The following is a 23,921-nucleotide window of genomic DNA, read 5'->3' as shown; positions in this document are numbered from 1 at the left end:
AAGCAGATTCTGAATCAGATTAACTAAACTTTAAAACTCATTGGAAAACATTATTGTACCATTTAATCTAACCAGCAAATACGTTACTAATTTTCTGATATAAATAATTTTGTGTCTTGTTTATTTTTGTTGAAGGAGAAAGGTGATATACATGAAAAATTGTACATTTCATTTGTGGCGCTAATTCCCTAAAATTTCTTAATTTCTAATTTAGTTCACTTTCGGTTCATTTTCATTTCATTTTATTTCTTTTCAAAATCAAATCTTCACAATTCATTAAATTTGTTTATATAATCTTATGATCTGATGTCTGTGCACGTTGTCTGTTTTCTATTGCTTATCCCCAATTTCCTATTTTAGTTATTCAGGTCTTTAAGTTGCATAATCAAAATGCTGATCAAGTTCTTGTTTCAGTTAGAATTTAATTCGTTTGTAAATCAATTGAATTTTAAGTTGAATTCCTTAATAGCAATAGAATTCAAATTACCATTCATTCGCTAAGCGTATCACTACTCAAAATATTAAGCTCGCATTCGCGGAGCGAATAAAACTAAATAGCTGTCACCGAATTAAAATAATTCACTCAAATAAAATTAAGTGCAATTTCGCACCGCGAATACAACCATCTCTCTGGCTGAACTTAAATCCGAACTTGGCCCAGCATTTCAACAAAACTATACACAACACGATTTCTGTACGACAACTTTAAAAGTATTTGTTGAGTTTAGTTGAAGAATATGGAATGCGACGGTGGCTCAATTGAATATAGTCCGTTTCTTTGAGAACAAACTGCGGTGCGAGTCCACACTTTCAACGCCCACAGAAAAAGGGTATTGGATAATGGGATGATACATCGATTCACCTCTAACCCAATTTACATATACACAAGCAAAACAAAAATCACTGAAGGGAAATGAATCGTCAACGATAAGCATTACGATAATAGCTTAATTTATGACCTGATTTGATTGAAAAAAATGGAATTATGACTATCTAATTAAATGTAGCAGGAAATAGGCTTGTTAATGGGCCTGCAAAAGTTATAACAATAATGTGTTGCAGCAGTTACTAAAGTTTTTTTGGATTATTTCACATTCCATTTTGAACTAAAAAAGACGGTCGGGAAAAAATAATTGCACTGACAAAAATGAAGAATCTTCTGTGCCACAAGTTGTAATATTGCTCCAAATTCATTATTCAAATTGGTAAATGGATTGAGTTTTTTGAGCCGGCAAATCGATCTATTTTACTGAATCGTAAGAGGCAGTTTTGAAGAACCGAATCAATTTTTCGAGCAAAAATGAAGTTGCCACTAAATTTTTGCCAAAAATAAAATTTCCACTAAATTTTTGGCAAAAATAAAATTTCCACTAAATTTTTGCCAAAAATAAAATTTCCACTAGATTTTTGGCAAAAATAAAATTTCCACTAAATTTTTGGCAAAAATGAAAATGCTACTAGATTTTTGGCAAAAAAAATTGTCCCTAGATTTTTGGATATGTCTGCACTATGACGCTAGATGAAAATAGAGATTGGAATCTTAAAAATGCAAATATTCATCTAACGGTATTATTCTGAGAAAATCGTTAAATTTGAATTTACAGAAGTTATCACACCATCCGGGTCGAGGTTTGGTAAAAAAAAATGTAAGATTAGCGGTGAATAGCGGTGAAAAAAACTTTTTCACCGCAAAGCGCCCGCATCTTTTAGCGTTGAATGCGGTGATTTTTTGAGGTTTTTAGCGGTGAAAAATTTTACTTAAAAGTTATTTTTCACCACATTCATCGCATTGAACGCAAATCTTACACTTTTACTCAAATTCACCGCAAATCTTACATCTTTTAGCGATTTTTAGCGGTGACACCTCGACCCGGGCAACCGTACCTACTTGCCGTAAGAGAAACTAAATACAGGAGGAAATCACCGCAGTAAAAATAGCTACAGTAATGAGCTTGTGTATGTTCTAAATCTGCAACATATTTGCAGAAATTAGTTAATTCACGAAATGACGGCAAGGGATTCCGTTAACACAGGTGGAAATAGAATTAAGTGGGGTTTAATATTTTATCAGCTGAAATCAACCAATTTTACAAATCAACAACAAAATGAAAAAATACCTCCATATCACGTCCCTCGCTCTAAACAACCATATAAATATATAAATAAAAAGAGAAATAAAACTGAACACACACAAACACAAACAGGGCTAAATATATATATATATATATATATATATATATATATATATATATATATAAATTTAAAGATATATATATATATATATATATATATATATATATAGAAACAATGAAGATAATGTGCGTTTGCACATAATGTTCCAACCCGCTCATCCACATTTTTCTGGTTCAATGGTCTACCCAAGAGGAAGAGATAGGAAAATTCCAAAACTTCAAATGGTGTTCAAAGCAATTTGTGTCCAAATCAAATCACTTAGAAAATTAAATGACGCCACCTTAGAGGGCCTGTTAGACCTGTCATTATTAGAACAACCAGGCATGACAAACAAAACTTACATCCAAAAATATCTAATGACGAAATCCATATAGCCTCATATTTTACTTGAAAAAACGGCTATAATTCACTAGAAAATTTTGCCTTATATTTCACTCGAAAAGAACATGGGAAATGCTTAACGAGACTTGGTATCAATAAGACAAAAAAAGGTATCCAAAACGGCATAGTTAAAAAGTTACTTAAAAAAATATTTTAAAATAAGTAAAACCATCAGATATCAACGGAAAAATTAAACAATTTTACGTTCATTCATACCCCATACTGACTACACTAAGATATGTCTTTATCAAGTACACACAAAAAAATGCTCAAAAAGTCAAAAACTACATTTGAATTTTTGGAAAAACTTGATTTCAATGTTCTAAAAAACATTATCTATCAAACTAAATCTTGATAAGGTTCAATTATTTCTCCAAAGAACAAAAATTTGTTCTGCCATTTTCCAGAAGATGTCACACGTTTACAGACAAAACGACAAATATTGACGAAAATAAAATATTAATTTTTTTGGCTAAAGCAGATGTCGAAGCCGTTAAAACAACGAGCAATGCATTAGATATGTTCAATTGCGCCTTTCATCGATTTCAATAGTGTTATATGAGACCTGTAGTTTGTATGACTAGGTAACAAAGACGAACAGCAAAATGCAAATTTAGAAATATTGCCTTATTGTTTAAAAATTACATTGATTTCGATGTCATAAAAACTATAGCTATCAACTGAAACCAGTGAAAAAGATTCAACTGTTCATCCAGTAAAGCAATCAACACCTGAAATAATCCGGATTTTATAATATGGCTCAAAAAATATGACAATTTGTCAATTTGCAAGCCTTGATTTCTGTTAAATTTTCCGTTAAGTAATTACGCTAAAAAACGCAAAAAGTAAGAAAATGTTCCTATAAAAGATGGCGGCTGATTACAAACCGATTTTTTTTGGACTGCGAAAAACAATAATTGAGCCGAAACTAGCCTCGCTATTGCTGTTCATTCTTTAGGAGGACGTTTTTCTGCCAAATTTCATGGATACGAATAATTTGATAAAAAATTCCTTATATCGAAAATAGTTGATCCATTAAGGATCTTTAGCATGTTAAATTTGAAAGAAACCAGCAAAATCGTAATTAGAGAAGACTCTCAAAAGAAGCGCAAGTGCAAGTAAAACAAGCTTTCTTTGGAGTTAGCGACAATTGTGTGAGCAGTTGTTAGGTGTTTTAGTTGACAAGTTTAAACAAAGTAAACTAAAGAAGTTTATTTCGTGCCATTTTTGTTGACAAAAATGCTGAAATTTTAAATTTAGTCAAAAATTAGATCAAACTGTTCAACAACACTTTTTTATTTTCTGAGTAAAACTAACACTATCTTCAACAATTCTTACATATTTTCAGCAGGATTGACAAAAAATTGCTTAAAAGTACGAAAATGTGAACAAAAACAACGATAATGAGTCAAATGATCACAAAAACTTTAAACCTCGTTAACTCCGTGGAAGGAACGAAATTCAAAAAATCTTTTTTGATTATATATTCTACGCTGAAGGGCTTTCAAATGGCAGCACTCACAATCCTCTATGATGGTAATATCGATCGGCCAAAATTGACTGAACCAAAGTATCAACTTGAGTATATAGTTCCTACCCTACTAAAGTGGGTCGGAACAATTGTTTATCGATATATCTAACGTTTTGTCAAAGCTAATGAACTTCAGTGATGAAATCTGCGGAAAGCACTATTAGTTTTCCCAAATGGATTTTGAATTTTGGAGAACAAATAGAATGTGGGGGGGTTAGGTAGGCAAATAAAAGGCAGACAGTTCATAATTGCAAATAATTTTTTGTTGATTTCAATTTAAATGTGGCTAGTGGGAAAATAATAAATTCTCTAGATCTCCAGACTGCTCTATTTGCAAAGACGTCTGGCATCACAAAACTTAATGATCTTATAAAAATAAAAACAATTTTGTTATTTTTTTCTTCTGTCCCAGGAAATTATCCTCAACAGATCTAATGGAGTTTGACGTAGTTGGGAATTTTTACTGGAAAATTGTGAAAAATGAAAAATTCTTATTTTACTTGGGAGTGAAATGCCTAGTGCCACTCGAGCTCTGCTGGGAAAGAAATGGCAGATTGACAATAGCTTAAACTTTTCAATTGATAATCCGAACTGCTGCCTGTGAGTGACCTGGTGGTCTTGAAACAAGTCGATTAGTTCAAAAGTAGCAATCAAACACTCAAAAACTGTACAGCAAATAAATCAAGACAGGTCTTTCCCATTATAGCCCCCTCTTCCCACCAAATTATAACCTAAATTTGTGAGGCAAAGCCTGACACCTGTAAGAACGCGTGTTTTCCAATTGAGAATGTTTGCTTGACGGGAATCTAAATTTTAAAAATAATCAAAAACATTTTTATAGCGCATGTGGAACCTCTTCAACGAGTTGAAAAATGTTGAGAACTTATCCATCACATAAATAGTATTAGGAAGTTATATTTTATATTTTTAGCACTCTGAATTTCAAATTATTGGAAAAAATTTAAGTAGAGTAATTTGACCAGTTGATTCACATTAAGCTATCATATAGTCACCGAATTTTGATATTATCTGAAAATAACGCTTTTCACACTGTGCTGATGAGTCAGTTGGAAAAATTATCACTGCTTTTTTGAAATAATAAAAACAATCATGAATTAAACAAAGAACTCTAAACATCAGAACTTCTTAGGCCAATTAGAAAATATTTTTGTTGAGCTGATGTTTTTACTTTTTTGGAAAGACATCAAAGTTGGCCTCCTAGTAGTGCCTAATTTTGTATCGCGCTTCAGCCATCAAATATCTCGGGTTGACAAAAAGTTTTAGCCATAGAACTTTCATATTATAGAGCATTAACTTCATAAGTCAAAATTTTTTTTTAAGTTTTCTCAAATTTTCTTTGAAGCTCTATGACAACAACTTTTCCATAATTCAGTAATTGCTGAAAAATTAATATTTGAAATTGTTTTTGAAGTAATTCCTGAAACATTATTTATACCTCCTTTTTATCAAGTTTCTCAAAAATTTCATGAAAATGTAATTTCATAAAACTCCCTTTTACGAAAGTTCTATGACTATAAATTTCAGTTTTGAGTAATCTAATTCAATAAATCAAACCTGGCTAACTTTAAGTGTACAGTTTATGAAAAAGACAGCAGTAAACTTTATTTTTTGGGAACGCAAATAGTTTGCTCAAAATATGTCTAAATGTGGTTTTTCAAAAAAAAATAGAAAAGCTGCAACAAAAATGAAAATCAATGCATCATTTTTAGTCTGAGTTAACACAATTATTTATGTTCATGTTTCTCTCTGTGTGTGTGTGTATGTGTGTGTGTGTATGTGTGTGCGCGCGTTTGTGCGTCTCTATGATCTCCTATCTCTTTAGATCTCAAAGTTTTAGGCTGATCTACTCACACTCAAAACACGATCAAACTAGATCATTCTTCAGCGGTAACGTACAAGTTTTAAGGAAATGTACCACTTACGAATCATCAATAAAACTGCCTGGATTTATATTCTATTGCCAAATGTTCTTTCTCTGCACGCGGATGCTTCATACAAAAAGAAAGTAGGCTCTGAACTATTTTTGTGACTTTTTACTATTATAAGATATCACTGAATGTACAACATATAAATCATCAGTTAAATTGCCTAGATTTATATCCTAATGCCAAATGTTTTTTCTCTGAACTTAGATGTTTCATACAAAAATTGGATCAAGCTCTGAATGATTTTTTAAATATGTTAAGATATCATTGGTTTTCACTAAAATCTTTCAAATTTAATTCAGCTGATTGAATAAATCACAATTGGCTAAATTTAGGTGTGTCATTTAATATAAAGAGAGCAGAAAACATTATTTTTTGGTATACGCAAAAAAAATGTACAATATTTGTCTATCTGAGGATTTTAAAAAAAATAAGAAGACTGAAACATGGCTGCAAATAAATAGCTTCATTTAAAATCTTGGATAATGCAAATTTTTATGACTATATTTATATATATATATATATATATATATATATATATATAGATGTGTCTGTGTGTGTGTTTGTATGTGTTTATAGTTTCCTATCCTTTTCGATCTCAATATTTTACATCGTCATAGTCGCATTCATAGTACGATTAAATTAGTTTATTCTACAGCAATAATGTACACGTTTTATAGAAAAGTACAACTTACAGATCATCATAAAATTTGCCTAGATTTATATCCCGTTGCCAAATGTTCTCTCTATGCAACTTGGATGTTTCATACAAAAACATTAGGCTTTGATTTTTACAATTCAAAGAATTTGAATTGTATTGGGGCGCTGTCTTTTTTTAAAGATCTGTTTACACACTTTCATGATTTTTGAAGTCAAATTGGAGTTGTGATTTTGGTCACTCCGAAACAGGAAATGGAGCGAAAAAGCGAGAAGTTTGGCGGCGTACAATTTTGTCGCTCTAATTTTAAAGTAGAGTGAGAATACGGTGTTTGAACAAAAATTCGCGTTATCGGTAGTGGTTTTTTGTTCACATGCGGCAATTTCACTTTGATTTTTACTGTTTCTTCGATTTTTTTTGAATCGGATTTTTTCTAAATGTTTTTTGCAATCCATTCATAGTCTGTTCTAGGTCTAGTTTTCTGTTTAGTCAATGAAAATTCTTTGAATTGTACGTAAGGACTTGTCCTGCTATGTTTTTAATCTTTAATACCAATACCTATACTTTGCTTTATTTGCCTATTTTAAAACCATTAATACTTCACAATCTAGACACATCAGAGATTTAAGATTCTGGAACCCCATCGTTTTTTGTAATTTATATAATTAATTTCATGAGTTTAAGGCACGAATAATTAAGTCGAAATCGCGGAAAAAATTACATTGAAAATGAAAAAAATTGTATATACCCATTTATTACATTAAAAAATGTGCGCACTTGAAGAACTTGAACATAAATTTATTCTACGTCTTTCTATTGATGTGTTTACGTCTTAGTCCCCATGATATATTTTAGAAAATTTCATGTTGTACTTCGCACCAAAATATGAATTTCTGTTTTTTTTTCAAGTACATCTCTTTAGATCTCAAAACTTTACGTCGTCATAATCACAATCTTCACACGATCATACTAGGTCATTCTTCAGCGATAACATACACAATTTATAGAAGTGTACAACTTCCAAATCATCATAAAATTTGCCTAGATTTATATCCCGTTGCCAAATGTTCTTTCTATGCACTTGGATATTTCATACAAGAAAAGAATCAGGCTCTAAACTGGTTTTGGCGCTTCAATATTTTAAGATATCCTTGGTTCTCAATAAAAACATTCAAATTTGATTCAGTTGATTCACTAAATCAGAATTGGCTAACTTTTGTTTAATAAAAAGAGAGCAAAAAAACAGGTTTTTTTATGGGAATGCAAATGCTTTGTTGAAAACTTGTTTATTAGAAGATTCTCAAAAAATAGGAAGGATAAAAATTAAATCTGAAACTTGGATGAAAATCAATGGCTTCATTTTCAGTCCTAGATAATACAAACTTTTATGTACGTGCGTGCGCGTGCGTGTGTGTGTGTATGTTTGTGTGTGTAATTTTACGTATATATATATATATATATATATATATATATATATATATATTTATGTTTGTGTGTGTGTGTGTGTGTGTCTGTGTGTGTGTGCGTGTGTTTGTGTGTAGGTGTGCGTGTGTATGTGTGTATATGTGCGTAAATGTATGTGCATGTGTTAATAAATTATTATTTAAGAATTCATGAGCGCCATTAGTCGATCTAGAGACATTTTAGGAATCTGAAGTTTCTTTAAATAAAAGTCTCGATTAAGTAAAAACAACTTTTTCCATAGCCAAAATTTAATTAAATTAAACTATAAATTAAAGTAAACTATTCCAAATATAAGCTTCCTGCTTGCTATTTGTTAGCCCGCTTCATTTTTGCTCGTATTCCGATTTAATTTTCAGAAAAGATAATTTGAAAGAATTAGAAAAATGTATAATTATGATGTGCGCAGACATAGTAAATCGACTCTTGTCTTATATCTTACAAGTTTTACAGGCACCAGAAGCCCTCGGTTTAGACCACTTTGACATCACTGACCAGCCTAAATAAAATAAAAACTTTTACTTTTTTATTTCCTATGGAAAGTCAAATCCCGTTCAATTAATCAACGAGATGAGGAATCGGGATTTCAAAACTATTCTTGAGTGCCACTATTTGCAAGCAGAAATCTAAACAGATTTAAGGTTTTCAATTGTGTTTTTGTTTACTTTCTTTTACGCGTGAGGAACCAAATTTCGTAGAACAGTCGATCTCTCACTCCAAACTCGTTCCCCAATTTTTTAACTTCAGCTTCGCTCATTTCTCTGTCGATAAGCGGCAATGAGTTGAAGAAGTCGAACCTCTTTAACAAGTAAGATTTCTGAATTCGCATCCGATCCACACCATCAAAAGGATAATTAAACGCCAGAATTAATATCCCCGGTTCTTTGCCAGACTCGAACCATCCCAGGAGCTGTTCGAAAACCCCGTCATTGAGGTATGCTAACGAGTTCATAATTAGAATATTAGCAGTTTGGCATTTTTCACGTAGAATAGTCTCTTGTTCGGGAGTCGGTTTGTTGAAATCGACAGCTGCGACTTGGTCAAATATTCCGGCATCTTTGCCGTATTACAATGCTGGCTCGCTTTTGTCCGCCGCGAAGGTCTTGACAGGGAACTGTCTGGGTTTGTGTAGGCGATAGCATGTCTCTTCCGAAGACCACATTCTTTCAAAGTCCTGAATATACACTTTTCTCAAAACATTTGCACGCTGAAGGCCAGATAGAATTAGATGACAAAAAATAACAAATAACTGATTCAGAGCAACACGTTTTCGATGGTTTTTCCCACCGATGGAACATTTTATGGTCTTGGATATGGTATCCATGAAGCCATTATGGTCTTAGATATGGAACGTAAGACGTCATATAAGATCTTGGATATTGTTTCTAAGATTGATCAAAAATGTTAAACATTGACCAAAAAAATGAAGGCTTTTCAATCCATTATCACAAATCACAAATGTTGAATTGTATGATCTTGGATATGGTATCGAAGAAATCGTTATGGTCTTTGATATGTTATCTAAGACACCATATATGAACTTGGATATGGTTTCTAAGATTCAGCAAAAATGTCAAACACTGAAACCAAATGAAGGCTTTTCAATCTATTACCTTTTACGCCAAAAACCGACAAAAACAATAATCAGTTCAATGCTACCTTAAATTTGTTTAAAACTTTTTTCGAAAAAGTGGTCAATAACGAAAAAAACAGATCTTGATTTATGGAGTTCTTTGCAATCATATCAAAGAACACAATAGAAAATTCCAAAAATGCGTTTTTTTCGTCAAACCACGAAATACAACAAATTGTATTATCATCAAAATAAAAAAACCTAAACAAAACCATTTAGCAGAACGAAGAAATGATGTTGTCTAGTCGAAAAAATTTTCTTGCTGAAATGTCCGAAGCTTTTTTAGTGTTCCGTCTGTAATCTCCTTAACATATTTTAAAAGGTTTTTTGAGGCAAAAAACGAAGTTCCACCAAAACGTTTCAGGATCTTGTATGGACCATAAAACTCTATGGTCATGGATATGGTATCCAAGACACCGTAATTTTTAGATCTCGATTTTTTCGTCGGAAACCCTCATAGGATGTTGCGAAAAGCATCTTTGAGTCAAAAAATGAGGTTACACAAAAAAGTTTTATTATCTTGGATGGGCCATATATGTCTATGTTCTTGGATACGGTATCAAAAAAACCATTGAAAAGGAGTTTAATGCCGTCTCCAAACCAATTGTGCCTCTAGAGCTTTGTATAGCCAGTCAAAACCTTTCGTTTCAGAGTACTTTCAATTTTTGCATGGTCTTGGATATGGTATCTAAGAAGCCATACACTCTATATATGACTCCGATGTGGTATCTGAAATTGGTGTATGGTGGTCAACCCGGGTAGATAGCAAAAAGGTCTGAAATTAATATACAGAAAGAGATAATCATTAAAAGCATTCCGAGTAATTTAGTTGCGTCCGAAAAATTTAATACGGATACGGTTTCAGCCATAGAAACGCAATTCTGACTTAATAATTGTGCTCTCAATAGAAACAACGCAATGCACTTCAACACACATCTATGGAACAATAATCAACAAACAAATAATTAAGAAAATAATAACTGCTGTATTTGTCAAATTAATTTCAACAAAGACAATAAACCACACAGTACCGCACAGGGACAAACTTGTAGAACATTTAAGCTTAAAGATCATTTTGCGGGAGTATATATGAAGGCAAGTATTAGAACAGAAAATCTCGACCACATAACAGAACCATTATATGATGTAATTTAATATAAATGTTCGAAAATATTGTTCTCAAGCTTTTGCCCCCCCCCCCCCCCCAAAAAAAAATAAAAAAGACTGTTAATGTCATTTAAAAAAAACATTATCTCGTACTGGCTTGAAAACTAACCACCCTAGTCGAGCTTACACGCCTATCTTGTAAGATCTTGTAAGAATCTCGCAAAAAGCGCTTATCTTGTAAGATCTTGCAACCACACGCTTATCTTGTAAGATCTTGCATCTGCACGCTTATCTTGTAAGACATCTTGTAAGATCTTACAAGATAAGCGTGTGTAAGCCTTCTTGTGAAACTTGGCTATCTTGCAAGATGTCTTGCAAGATCTTACAAGATAGGCGTTTTCTGAACACATCGAAAAAATTAAGCAACTAAGAGAAACGGAATAAAAACGTACTTAAAAACTTTGTTTTGATTGTTTAACTAAAAGCTGTGAATTAAAAGGCAAAATTATGTTAAAATTATGGTTCCAATGGAATTTTTTTAGTTCTGCACCCGAGTGTTAAGAACTGTGAACAAATATGGTTGCTATTAATATTTGAGAAGACCACTGAAACAATTATTTGATGGAGCTTGAGCCCGGTTTTTTTTACCGAATGCTCTGCTCAAAATCTCCTATAGTTGTTTGTTTGTAACTCCGCCGTAGCCGGTCCCCAGCCCGGTTGAGATAAGGAGGAGGGGAACACACCCAGAACATACTGGAAAAATCTCAACAAAGTCAGTTTTTTTAAACAGACTTGAGATAATTTTCCGACAGAAGTTTGATATTTTCTTTAAAACCATGTTTTTTAGGTCCCCGGCGATTAAAAACGACTATCTTGCAAGAATCTTACAAGAGAAAACGCCTATCTTGTAAGATTCTTGTAGGAAAAACGCCTATCTTGTAAGACTCTTGCAAGAGAAAACACCTATCTTGCAAGAATCTTACAAGGGAAAACGCCTATCTTGTAAGATTCTTGCAAGAGAAATCGCCTATCTTGTAAGACTCTTACAAGATTACGTGCCTATCTTGTAAGAGTCTTGCATTTAACGCCTATCTTGTAAGATCTTGTAAGAATCTTGCAAGACTCTTGTAAGATTATACAATTTGGTACAAGACTCTTGCAAGATTCTTACAAGATCTTACAAGATATGCGTGTAAGTTCGACTAGGGCACCCAAAAATTTGTTACCCTTAGCTGGATTTCAAAGACGAAATTTACGACAATGTCTCATGTGCACCCGCCATAAAGTGAACATTGATTATTTTTTTGATAATCGGATTTGCTATGTAGGGCACTTTAGGTTTCCGTGAACATCCATTGACTGAAATCTGTATTTTCTATTACCGCTTTGTAGAATGCATTAGTGTGTACGAGTGTGTCGTTGCCATAGCAACTGAGAAGGTCCACAAATAACAGCTGTTTGCCCATCTGTGCTGCCCATGATTTGAACATTGGAGTGAGATACTTTTCTGAATATTTGGCTGCAGCCTCGCATCTGTCCACCATGTGTTTCTCTTTCATCAACTAACAAAAACAGCAACAACAATAAACAACGTATCCAAGTATTCCCCCCGGGTCGAGGTGTCACCGTCATTCAACGTAAAATTATGTAAGATAAGCAGCAATGAAAGCGGAAAATTTTGTAAGATAAGCGTGAATGCGCTGAAATCACATAAATCAGACGGTGAATGCGGTGAAAATAAAATTTTATCGCCTGGTAGAGGTCAAATTACCTAATTTCAGCGCTGAATTTAGCGGTGAAAATACATAAATTCACCTTTTTTGAACAAAAAGTCTAAAAATTATTTGAGACGAGCGGTGAATGCGGTGAAATTACATAAATTCTTCGCTAAACTTAGCGGTGAAGTTACATAAATTCACCGCTCAGAAAAAAGTGTTAAAATTTTGTGATATCAACAGCGAATGCGGTGAAATAATATGAATTCACAGCTTAAAAAATGCTTCGATTTGTTTTTTTGTCCAACAATGTTAAGGTACATTTGTTAAAAGCCGCACGAAAATATTACCCGCGAACAATAATTCATCTTTTTGAAACTTTTTAAGCGGTGAATTTATGTAATTTCGCCACTAGAGAAAGCGATGAACTTACGAAAAGTCACCATATTTCACGCGCTAAAATATGTAATTTCACCGCATACTCTAGCGATGAAATTACATAATTTCACTGTATTTCACAGCAACACTATGTACAAAATTTGAAGTGAAAAAAAAAAACAATTCACCGCTTAACTTAAATATTTTTTCACAGTTTTTCCTCGACCCGGGCCAGGCTGAGGTGGCAGACGGACATTGGAATGTCCAGACCGTCTGAGGCGGAAAGTGTCAATTTCCAGGACGTCCCAGACGGATAGATTTTATGTCCAGACTTTCGTGCGTTCTTTTCCAGATATTCGTTCGTTCACTAGCCTTTTCTTCGTTCATGTTCAGACTTTCGTGCGCTCACCAGACATTTGTGCGTTCACCAGACGTTCGAGCGTTCATGTTCAGACTTTGTTGCGTTCACAGTCAGACAAACTACAATAACGCGTAACTTATATATATATATATATATATATATATATATATATATATATATATATATATATACTTGAAATTAGCTTTGAAAAACATTGCCTAATTTCAAAAAGCAATGAATTTTCTTTTGAATAGACATAATATACTATGAGCTTGAAGGTATGAATTTGTTTTCTTTTTCAACTTCAGCTGCTTTTTATGACACAAGAAGTATAAGTTTAAAAAACAGCGCAACAGACTGAGTGCAATTCGTTTCGCATTCAACACTTTGCTATCTATTTTGAATTATCACTTTATCACTTTTAGTTTTGAAGGCGATCACTTGAGTAAGTGATCTGGAGTAAAAATGCTATAAGTCATCTGATAGATGTTAATTTTTTAAAGGGCTCAAAAAATAATGCATTTATGTCCAGACTTTTGTGAGTTCATGACCAGACTTTCCAGCGTTCATGTTAAGACTTTCGTGCTTTCATGTATAGATTTGATGCGGTCTGGGACCTTAACCTGCGTTAATACCTCATTAAATCGTTGTCACCTTTATCATCTCATTAGCAGCAGCATCCCTAAATAATTTTCAGGCTAGCAATATTTATTACTGAATTGTTTTCTTGAACAGGGAGAAAGTGACATTATCACGATAGTAAAATTAAAGTATTGAAATATCATGATACAGTAGTGTCGTACTATGGTACTTTAGTTTGGGTATGAATATCTACGGATCTTCTATTTGTTTTATTTAATTTATCTTATTGAATCATTAACCAAACTTAAAAATTATTACATGAGCTAACAAATGACAAACAAAATTGATGTACAAGAATTTTTGTCTGGTTTCAGCATTGTAGAGGAAGCGCTGGTAGCCTTTGCAAAAAAATCTTCCATTGAAAAGGATTACAAAAATATCCCCTTCACGTCGAATTTAAGCATGAAAAAGTTTGAAAATTCAGCAAATCAAGCGGGTATCTATTCGGATTTTTATCAAAATTGTTTTAATTGAGTTTATGAAATGATTAATAGCCGCACAGCGATAGCTGGGGCTATTATTGGCCTTCTCTTGGTTTTTTACGACTCGAAGAGGAGTATTGGTTTTCTTAAGGTTTTTTTTTTACCGGAAGTATTATTCGTTCAGACGATGTTTTAACCTAAAAGCGAAAGTGAGTAAAATTGCCGTGTGGACCAATTTTTTCTGAGCGAGAGAAGTTTTTTGATCATGCGTTGCGCTGGTGAATGACTTTTCGACTTTGAAAAATAGTTTTTGACTGAATGGCACATATAGGTAACCTTTTTAGCCCTTTTTTCGTCTAAGTAGCCCAGTTTTTTTGCTTGCAAATTGGTTTTTTGTAAAAATAATTTTTATTCGCTTCTATATTGAAATCTAAACCTCGAAAATTTATACCACAATATTTTGCAGAACCTGAAAATGCGTTTCGTTTTCAAAATTGGAACAAATTTTTTGATTTTTTAGTTATTTTTTTGGCTTTTTTCAATTGATTTCTTCATTTTTGGCTCTTTCAGCCGTCTTTTTGTCAAAATAGGTCAATATGGCAACTTCCCTTTGATAATCCATTTACTAAGCGCCCCTTTCTACCTCGATTTTTTTTGGTTTTTAAAATTGTAAATATGCTAATCCGATTTTGGTAGTAATTTTTCCAATTTTTGTCAGTTTTTTGTTTGTATTTTGTGCAACATGAGACTTTAATTTCGTATCAATACGAATTCTCTCATTTTGTGGCGTTAAGTTCCTGAATTTCAGTTAAAATTATTTTCATAATTGCTGTCTTAAAAGTTTTTTGACCATTTTTGTGCAAAATGTTCCAACGTTTCGTATGCTTGAATTCTGCTTTTTATTTTTTTTGTTCTCATCAGGAGGATGCTTAGTGGTCTCGGGTGGCTCGTTGTCTTTTCAATGGCTCGAATGCACAACAGTAAAACATACTCGTTTTTCTTGACTTTTTAATTTGATTACTAACTTTCAAAAATGAAGAATTAGTGATTTTTTACGGTGTTCCTTTTATTGTGTCCATATTGTTCACCTTCTAATTTGTATCATTCCAGTTTTGTCTTGGCACCTACATTTTTTTCCTTAGTGCTATTTTTTGGGTTGTTGGAAAATTGATTGATTTCAACTTTTTCCTAGATTTTCGTCATTTCTTTGGTTTGCAATTGGTTTCATTCAACACAAGGCAGTACTGAGAGTTTGCTAGAAAGCCTTTTTCCAAAATTTGCACTAATTCGTGTTTATTGCAATTTTCTTCCGCCCTTGGTGTTGTTTTTAAACGACTTTTTGCCTTTGAATATTATTCAGTTGCCTATGTCTTTTCTATGATTATTTTAATCTTCGAACAAATATGAAATCATATTGTCGAGCGAGCATATATACAACAAGGAAGACCTATGTGTTGTTTTTGTGTTAATTGCAGTGAGTGGAAATCTTATTGTAGCGGTTTTCTGATTCTTAAATTTGTGCATTCTTTTTTGAAAAATTTAACTCGGTTTCAAAGACCATTATCTGCGGTTTGCTTTCGCGATCTTTTTTGAGTTTAGAATCATGAATTATTTGAGGACAATTGATAGCCTTGTCAGTTTTTTCAGCCGCTCAATTTTTTGACCATCCAATTTATTTCAGACTTTTTTAACGTTACCAAACATTTTCAATAAAAAATTTTGCTGCTTTTTGTTTCTCTTGGAAACTGTGGTTAAAATTTCACCAATTTTTAGATCAGACCTGGGGAGGTAATAAGTTAAAAGTTTAATACAAAAAGTAGTGGCTTCAGCTGCAATTACGTTTTTTTGTAAAGTTTTGACGCTTCGAGTCGCTTCCGGAATTATTCTGGCTATTTTTTTTATTTCGTCGTGCCGATTTTTGTTACGACATATGACGTCACAGCCACTTCAAATCTGCTTTTTGTTCAATCGTTCATGAAATTTCAACTGAAGTGCGTGCGTAACGTCTTTTTTCGCTCTTAGTGGAGCGAGTTTTTCTGTTCATTCGCGTGATTAAGTTTTTGGTCACATTTGACTTACCTCACTCTCAAAAATGACTTCTTCACTTCGAAATTGACTTTTATTTACTTTAATTCAAAGAGATTAAGTCAAATGGGTGTGTGCCACTCTAAATGAAGGTTATTTGGGAGCAGCTAGTAGAGGCAGCAAATACTTATACAGATTTTTAATCAAAATATAACATATCAGCCATCAATGTTTCGTCTGTCTTTTTTTACTGTTTTTTTTTTAGACTGCAGATCTACGAAGCAATTGTGGTCATTTTCTGGCAATCTGTCAGCTATGTTACTTCCTATTTGATATATAATGGTTTATTAAAAATGGTTTTTTTAGCGGCTGCCTGAGCATCGCTTACTTAATTTTCGGAAATAATCTCAACCAGATCCATTAAAATACTTCCCCATTTGGAGGTTCTGAGTAACATCACCTCTCGAGTGAATTACCAAATGCAAATTATAACGAGATCTGATCTGACAGTTGAGCAAACTTCAGTCTGGAAAATGATTTTGGTCTGATCAGATGTTATAACATTTTATGAAAAAAATGTTTAAACCAGAAGCGCTTTTAAAAAAATAAACGCTGAAATATCTAAGCACTTGTTGTTCAATCGCATAGTAACGGAGATTCGCCCCCCCCCCTCCCCGGACAAAAGAAAAGGGAGACTAGTATTCTGCTGTAAAATTGGCATCCTCTTTCCGGTGGCCCCTTTCTCGAGCATATGAATCAAAGAGTTTGCAAGATTTTGCAAGCTTTTCGATTCATCTTGGAAGCTTTTTGATTCATGTTGCATGTAATCTTGCAACGTGAGTTGAAAAATTTGCATGAGTCTTGCAAATGAATCGCAAAAATAAATTACAGGATTCTTTCAAGAGAATAGAAAAGTATGCAGGAATCTTAAGCAACTTGGCACCATTATGAATTCACTTGCAAAATTGTCTTGTCTCTAATATATTTGCAAGTTTTTGAAATCGTCCATCTTTAGTGTAATTAAATCAAAGTTTCATATCAGAAATGTGCAACGATATCAGCTATAGGTGGGTAATCAATATTATACGGGAAGAACCACAGCAGGAACAACGGAGGAAAAACAGCAGGGGGGATCGAGGGGAGCATTTCACAAATTAGGGCAATGTAATTGTATCTCAAATTTCAAAATATGATAAACTTATTAAAAAATACAACTATAAGTTGTTTTTGCCTATTTGATTTATCTCTGTAAAAAGTGAAACAAACGAAGTTGTGTTTTGCATCGCTTCAGACGAAGCCAAACTCCAACCACATTGATTGCGAAAAAAAATTCCCGCCGTTGAAATTAAACTGTTCAAGTTTCGTTTTCCCCGGGCTAAAAAATTTTAGTTGGGTATTTTAGTTTCACCAAAAAGTGTCACGCAAATCAAACAAGGCGGCTCGGTAATGTGCAATTGCACATAAGGTTCCGACCCCGCTCATCCACAATTTTGGCATAACTGTCTACCAAATGACGAACAGATGGAAAAACACAAAAAATTCAAAAATTTTTTAAAAAAAAACTGGTGTATGAAAGAAAAGATAGCTTCCAAAGCAATTAACTCAGTAGAGTAAAAAATGATTCATTAGATTGATGAGATATGCCGATATTAAGAAAGCGAGCGAAGACGAACGGCGAAATCAAACAACAACAACAAACATTAATTACATCAAAAAATTGTCCGTTTTAAAAAACAAAACTTAATAACAAAGTCAAAATAGCGTCAGATAAAACTGAAAATCAACAAAATAACTTGTAATTCACCAGAAAAAAATGGTTATTCACCAGTTCATAATAAAGCTTGGTAAGAATTGGACAAAAATGAACAAAAACTTTTAAGTTAGAAAATTCGTTGAATTTTTTTAAAAAAAATCAATTAATTTCAAAGTAATGAAAGCCATTAGGAATCAGCTAAAATACCCCCATAGGTTCACAATTACCAATGCTTCTGTAGAAAAGAATTAAGAATTATTGGCATTCAATTTTTTATGCAGTTACAAAAAGAACAACAAATAGACAACAGACTAAAAATCAATTAAAACTTGCCAGAAAATGCTTTGAAAGCCGTTAAGCCTTACTTTGGCCCCCAAAATATGTTCGATTGCACCTTCGTCGAACACCGATAATGTGATATGTGGCCGGTCATTAATGAAAATAAGCAATAACTAGACAAAAAAGAAATAATGCAAAATTATGCAATACATGTTTTTTTTCGAAAAAAATTTATTTCCAAAGACATAAAAGCCATTAATTACAAAATGAAGAATTTGAAGAGGTTCGTCCATTCTTCCAAACGAAACCCTTGTGACCTTCAATTATCCAGAATATGTCTTACGTCGACAAAAAGAACGTCAAATGTGACAAAAATCAAAAATTCATTTACTTTTTTTTGTGAAAAACCCGTGTGGAAGACAGTCAAGTCATAACAAATTCTATTAAAACAATAGATTTTTCGACATCAATCTTTTTTGACCCCTTCACTTGAAATGTGTTATGTGACCTCTCATTAATAAAACTAGGTATTAATTCCACCAAAAAGAAAAAAGCAAGATTATGTAATACTTGTTTATATCGAAAAAAAATTATTTCCAAAGACATGAAAGCCATTAATAATCAAAATGAAAAAATTGAAAAGATTCGTTTCTTCTTCCAAAGGAAGCCCTTGAGACCTGCGATTATCCAGAACAAGTCTTACGTCTACAAAAAGAACGTCAAATATGACAAAAATTAAATATTAATTTACTTTTTTTTGTGAAAAACCCGTGTGGAAGCCAGAAAAGTCATAACGAATTCTTTAAAAACATTAGATTTTGTGACACCAATCCCTTTTGACATCTTCTTCTGAGAAAATTAATGTCATCTTTACCCTTTAATTAATGAGACCAGGTAACAAACAGACAATAAAAGGAACAAAATTGCCAAGTTGAAATGTTTTTTTTTCATTTTGGAAAACAATTGTTTTCAAAGTCATGAAAGCCATTATCTATCTTCTTATATCAGAACATCGGCTCATCTACTCCTCCAGGAAAAGCCAATTAAACCGGGTCATTGTACAGGAAATTAAATACGACTAAAAAAAAACAAATTGAAAACGACACTTAGAGACAAAAATTAGAAACTCAATTAAATTCTTCGAGAAAGTACGGTAAAGAACCACATTCAATATCTTTAAAGATTTAAATATTATCAATTGTGCGTTATTTCGAACGCGAAAAATGTGATATATGAACTGACAATAACGTGACAATTTGATAAAATTAGAAAACATGAAAAATGGGCAAATACCTAAAAATTTTTTAAAAAAATTGTGAAATCTAGTAGTATCAAAGCCAGAACAACATAACTTAAGGCGTAAAACCACAATAGAGGTTCAATTTGAACTCAACAAAAAGAAGCAGCACTCTTTGATTGCTGAAACTAAGCTACAAGTTGACCAAATTAAGAGAAAAGTGGAGAAAAAGTTCAAAAAGCCATTTTTTATTTAACAATCAAATATTTTAAAAGTCAAAACGACCATAAGCTTTCAAGCAATCAACTAGACAAATTAATTTCGAGCTAATTAGGAAGCCAATAGGGCCTATCACTAGTGAGCTTTGATTTGAAATGTTCTGTTATATAATTAATATAAAAAAGGTCGAATTTTTTTTTAATAAAAAACCGACTGACGACAATCCGAAATATTTTTGGATTATAACGGTCCAAGATTGGTACAGAACTAGTCCTGCTAATGCTGAGTTTCCATTTGGAATATTTTGTTTTTGGAATATCATTGATATAGATATTTTGTTAGTTAAAAAATCAAAAAAAAAATGCTGCGTTTTCGATAATCAACGAATAAAGTTAGCAAAAAAACGGCCAACTTTTAATTACAGAGCACTCTCAGCGCAAGTTGAAGTGGAATTAGCCCCCTTTTTAGTCTACAAAGATTGTGTTAGTGGTTTTTGGGTGTGCACTTCCTGCAAAATTAATCAGAGTGGACTAAAGAAACCTATTTCGTGCTGTTTTTGATGAAAAAGTCTGAATTTTGTGAAGTATTTAGCCGGAATTTGTGACAAAAAAAATTCAATGAAAATAGCCGACAATATAGTTTGTCTTTAAACGTAAAACCAACAACATTTTCTTGAAAAATTTTATTTAATTTTATCAAAATTGACGAAATTTTAGTAAAAAATTCCGAAAAAAGATGAATGAAACCAACGGAATTCACTCTATTTTCTCGAAAGTTTAGACCTCGATATCTCCCTGTCAAAATCGAAAATCAAAAAAATCTTTCTAATGTAAACAAGCTGTAAACAAGCTTTCTAATGGTACCAGTCTCAACTCTCTACGATGAATATATCGATCGGCCAAAATTGACTGAACAAAAAAACCCATTTGAGCATATAGTTCCTCCCCCCCCCTCAAGAGGGGTCGGAACAATAACAAGTAAAATTAATTTTTATTGATTTTCTTAGACAGGTGAGAAAAAGTTTTTAAAAAGAAGGTGATATACCAACATGGAAATGAATTTTAGCAACAACGCTACTGTGGTGAAAGCTTTGTGCGTGATAGGAAAATTTGGCTCGCAGACCTTCAATAAACGTAAATAAAAAAATTATCTATATGAATACATAACCTTAACTTTTTTGTATATATAAGTATCAAACTATGAAAAAAAGGATACGAAAAAATGAAAATTTTCAATATCTTTTTACTTTTCAAAAAATTATCATTAAAAATTTCATGTTTGGCTACCAGATAACAGTGCCACGTACAAGAGCAATCGTCACATGGGGAGAAAAATGTAGAAAGCCTCAAATGTTTTTGAAGATCAAAACTACCAGTCATTGTATTTTTATTTAAAAAAAATATAGTAAAACAAACAGAAGTGTAGAATACAACATAGGTTATAGAGGTCGGTACTTAGTTGGTCCTTATTAGTAATTCATTTTCCCGAAAGCATAACCTTGTTTTGTTAATTGATTACCATTTTTACTTCTTTTTGAAAGGCAGAACCATTCAGAATATTTCAAAACGAGGGAGCATAAAGGTTTCAACTTCTTCTTTTTCAGTAAATGATAAAATGTTTGTTTTAAAAGCAATTGCCAAACTTCCACTTTTTGAGTTGGAAAAAGTTTTCGTAATTTTCTTTTTGCAAATTTGAGCTATATGTAAAATTTTTAAGGTAGCTTTGAATTAATCTTAAATTATCAGTAGTTGTTCTAAGGCATGTTTGAATTACGCACTGAAAACAATTTGAAAAGAGAACTTCTGAAGAACGAAAAACGATGTGAATATGCGTTATTTTGTTCAGTGAACTGTAAAACAGATTATTGTTTTGTTACTCAAATCCATAGCAGACTATAATAAACTTGGATCTAGTTTTAACTGATTTTTTCTCTTTTTCTTACGACGTCACTGGTTTTCCTGGAAATCTTGCAGGATGACGCTTTGGTCTCGCCTTGGGTTAAAAAAATGAGTTAATAAACACTGACACCAAACGCTGAATTTTGAAAACATGCAAGTTCTAATGTATTAAATATTATGCAGTACAATTGACTCAAATTAAGAGCATCCAAGAGCTGATTTTTCAAAAGAAAACCTCGGCGCATATTCAGTGTAGTTAATTTAAATTTGAAACTATGTTAAAAAATTGGATAGCGGTGGTGAAATTCCAGTGGAACTCATCAACAAACTCAGAAAACAGAAAGCCATCAATTTAGCCGATCACAAAATAAATTACAAAAAATCTTTCTTTTTTCTGTTATTTTCTTGTTTACATCATTGTAGTGTATGTAGCTAATTTCAAACAAAATTGTGTGATGAAATTGCGCTATTAAGCACCACGAATTGAGACACCACGCAACGAGACAGCACCATTTTTATGCTCTCGGAACAAAAACGATAAGATAATAATGAGACAAATGCTTTTCACAAAGGATTTGCTATTTTTCTGAAGCGTCGTTGTATTTTTCTGAACTTAGAGCAAAAAATCTTTGTTTTTTTTCTCATAGAGCAACCCAGCATAAAACACCTTAGAGCAATGCAGCATAAAACACCTTGGTAAGAAAAGAAAAGTTTACGCTATTTCGGAACTTGTTAGACAACGCGAGTTTCAAGAAATAGGGCATTTGATCATGTTCTTGAAAAATTAACTAAAACGACATTGATAATATAATAATTATGCCAAGAGAATCAACATCTAGAATTGCAAAGCAAGCACGTTTCAAGTTTCATTTTAATTATAGACTTACTTGATTGTAGTATTTTGTACAGTCTTTGTACGTGTAAACATCTGTCATGTCTTCTTTATTTTTCAGCAAATCTGACATTTTGGAAGAATTGTTTTCAAAAAACCAACAAATAAAACTAACAGAAAGCAAAAATTCTCTCAACTAAACCGCTCCTCAATCGAGACCTAAACTGAAATGAAGTCCAATTCAATAATCGTCGCAATTTTATCTTTTAATGCGTAAACGCCCCCTCAAAATCGACGTCAAAATTGCTTTGAATATCTTGAAGCCCAACTAATATATCTACATGTAATTCACAGCATCGTAGTGTTGATTTAGATGATAAATGACGTAAGGGTTCCACGGGGCGTTGAACTGAGAACTGAAATTGTCGATTGGCTGATGAAACTGATAAGAAGTAAGAGTGCAGAGGTCGATTTCAGTAATTTGATCCTGTAATTAAATTCTCGACACAAGCAGGCCTTGATTTCGATTGTGAACGTTGCATGTATGAAGATATGAAAACGCAGATCCATGAACTTAATAAATCATTTATTTTCAAATTATTCATTTGTGATGTTTTGAAGTTTTATTTATTGTCTCAAAACCGAACGAGCACGATGAAAATTAGCAAAGACTATTTTTCCACAAAAACACGGGGGTAATTTTCTTTCTAGACTATACTTTAACGTCGAGTTCACAGAAATGGTTGGCAAGAAAAACTAGAATTCTGTAGCTATCCATTACACCAATTTTCAACAAAGAGACTAAAAATTATTCGGGTTATTATTGATATTGTAGAGATTTCCTTCACCTTTCATAGTATCGCTTTAATATCCCTAATTGACCACCGTAAAAGAAGTCTAATATAGCTGTAACCCTACATAGTTAAAAACTAGAGTTTTCAAAAATAAGTTATAGTGAATGAACTATCAAAACAAAAGACATCGCGTTCAGAAACTTATAATTACCATAAGATGTAGCAATATAAAAATATATTACAATAAAAGTAATTCAAACAATCCCGGTGAAACAAACTTGAAATATCTTTCCATGTCATGCAAAATCTTGATATCAAATGCAAAATTTGGATTATCTTGATAGTGTACCATATCACGGAACATTTTGGTAAGATCTTGAGAAGATATTACTGAAACGATTTTAAAAAACACCATACAAGGAAGGATTTGCAAAACTGGAAAATCTGGTATAAGAG

At 32.6% G+C, this 23,921-nt stretch overlaps 2 protein-coding genes across 2 annotated transcripts in view; both read right to left on the bottom strand.

The window, feature by feature from the left end:
• The window catches only part of LOC142345370 (neuronal acetylcholine receptor subunit beta-3-like), a 30,645-nt gene extending 28,688 nt beyond the window's left edge, over positions 1-1,957 (bottom strand). Inside the window, exon 1 of the mRNA XM_075397406.1 lies at positions 1,889-1,957. The gene's annotated coding sequence lies outside the window, so the exon portion shown is untranslated. The remainder of the gene's footprint in view (positions 1-1,888) is intronic.
• Positions 1,958-8,755: 6,798 nt separating this feature from the next.
• LOC142345363 (uncharacterized) lies at positions 8,756-22,907 on the bottom strand. Its single transcript, XM_075397396.1, has 3 exons — positions 22,727-22,907; positions 12,293-12,472; positions 8,756-9,344 (listed from the first exon to the last, which is right to left on the bottom strand). The coding sequence occupies exons 1-3, from the start codon at positions 22,802-22,804 to the stop codon at positions 9,237-9,239; spliced, it is 366 nt and encodes a 121-aa protein (XP_075253511.1). The 5' UTR covers positions 22,805-22,907; the 3' UTR covers positions 8,756-9,236.
• Between the last annotated feature and the right edge of the window lie 1,014 nt (positions 22,908-23,921).

The sequence above is a fragment of the Convolutriloba macropyga genome, chromosome 1 (assembly GCF_964194025.1).
Source record: "Convolutriloba macropyga chromosome 1, txConMacr16.3, whole genome shotgun sequence".
Classification (NCBI taxonomy): Eukaryota; Metazoa; Xenacoelomorpha; order Acoela; family Convolutidae; genus Convolutriloba; species Convolutriloba macropyga.
Note: the sequence above shows the minus strand (reverse complement) of the source record. Positions and strands in the feature narration are given on the sequence as shown.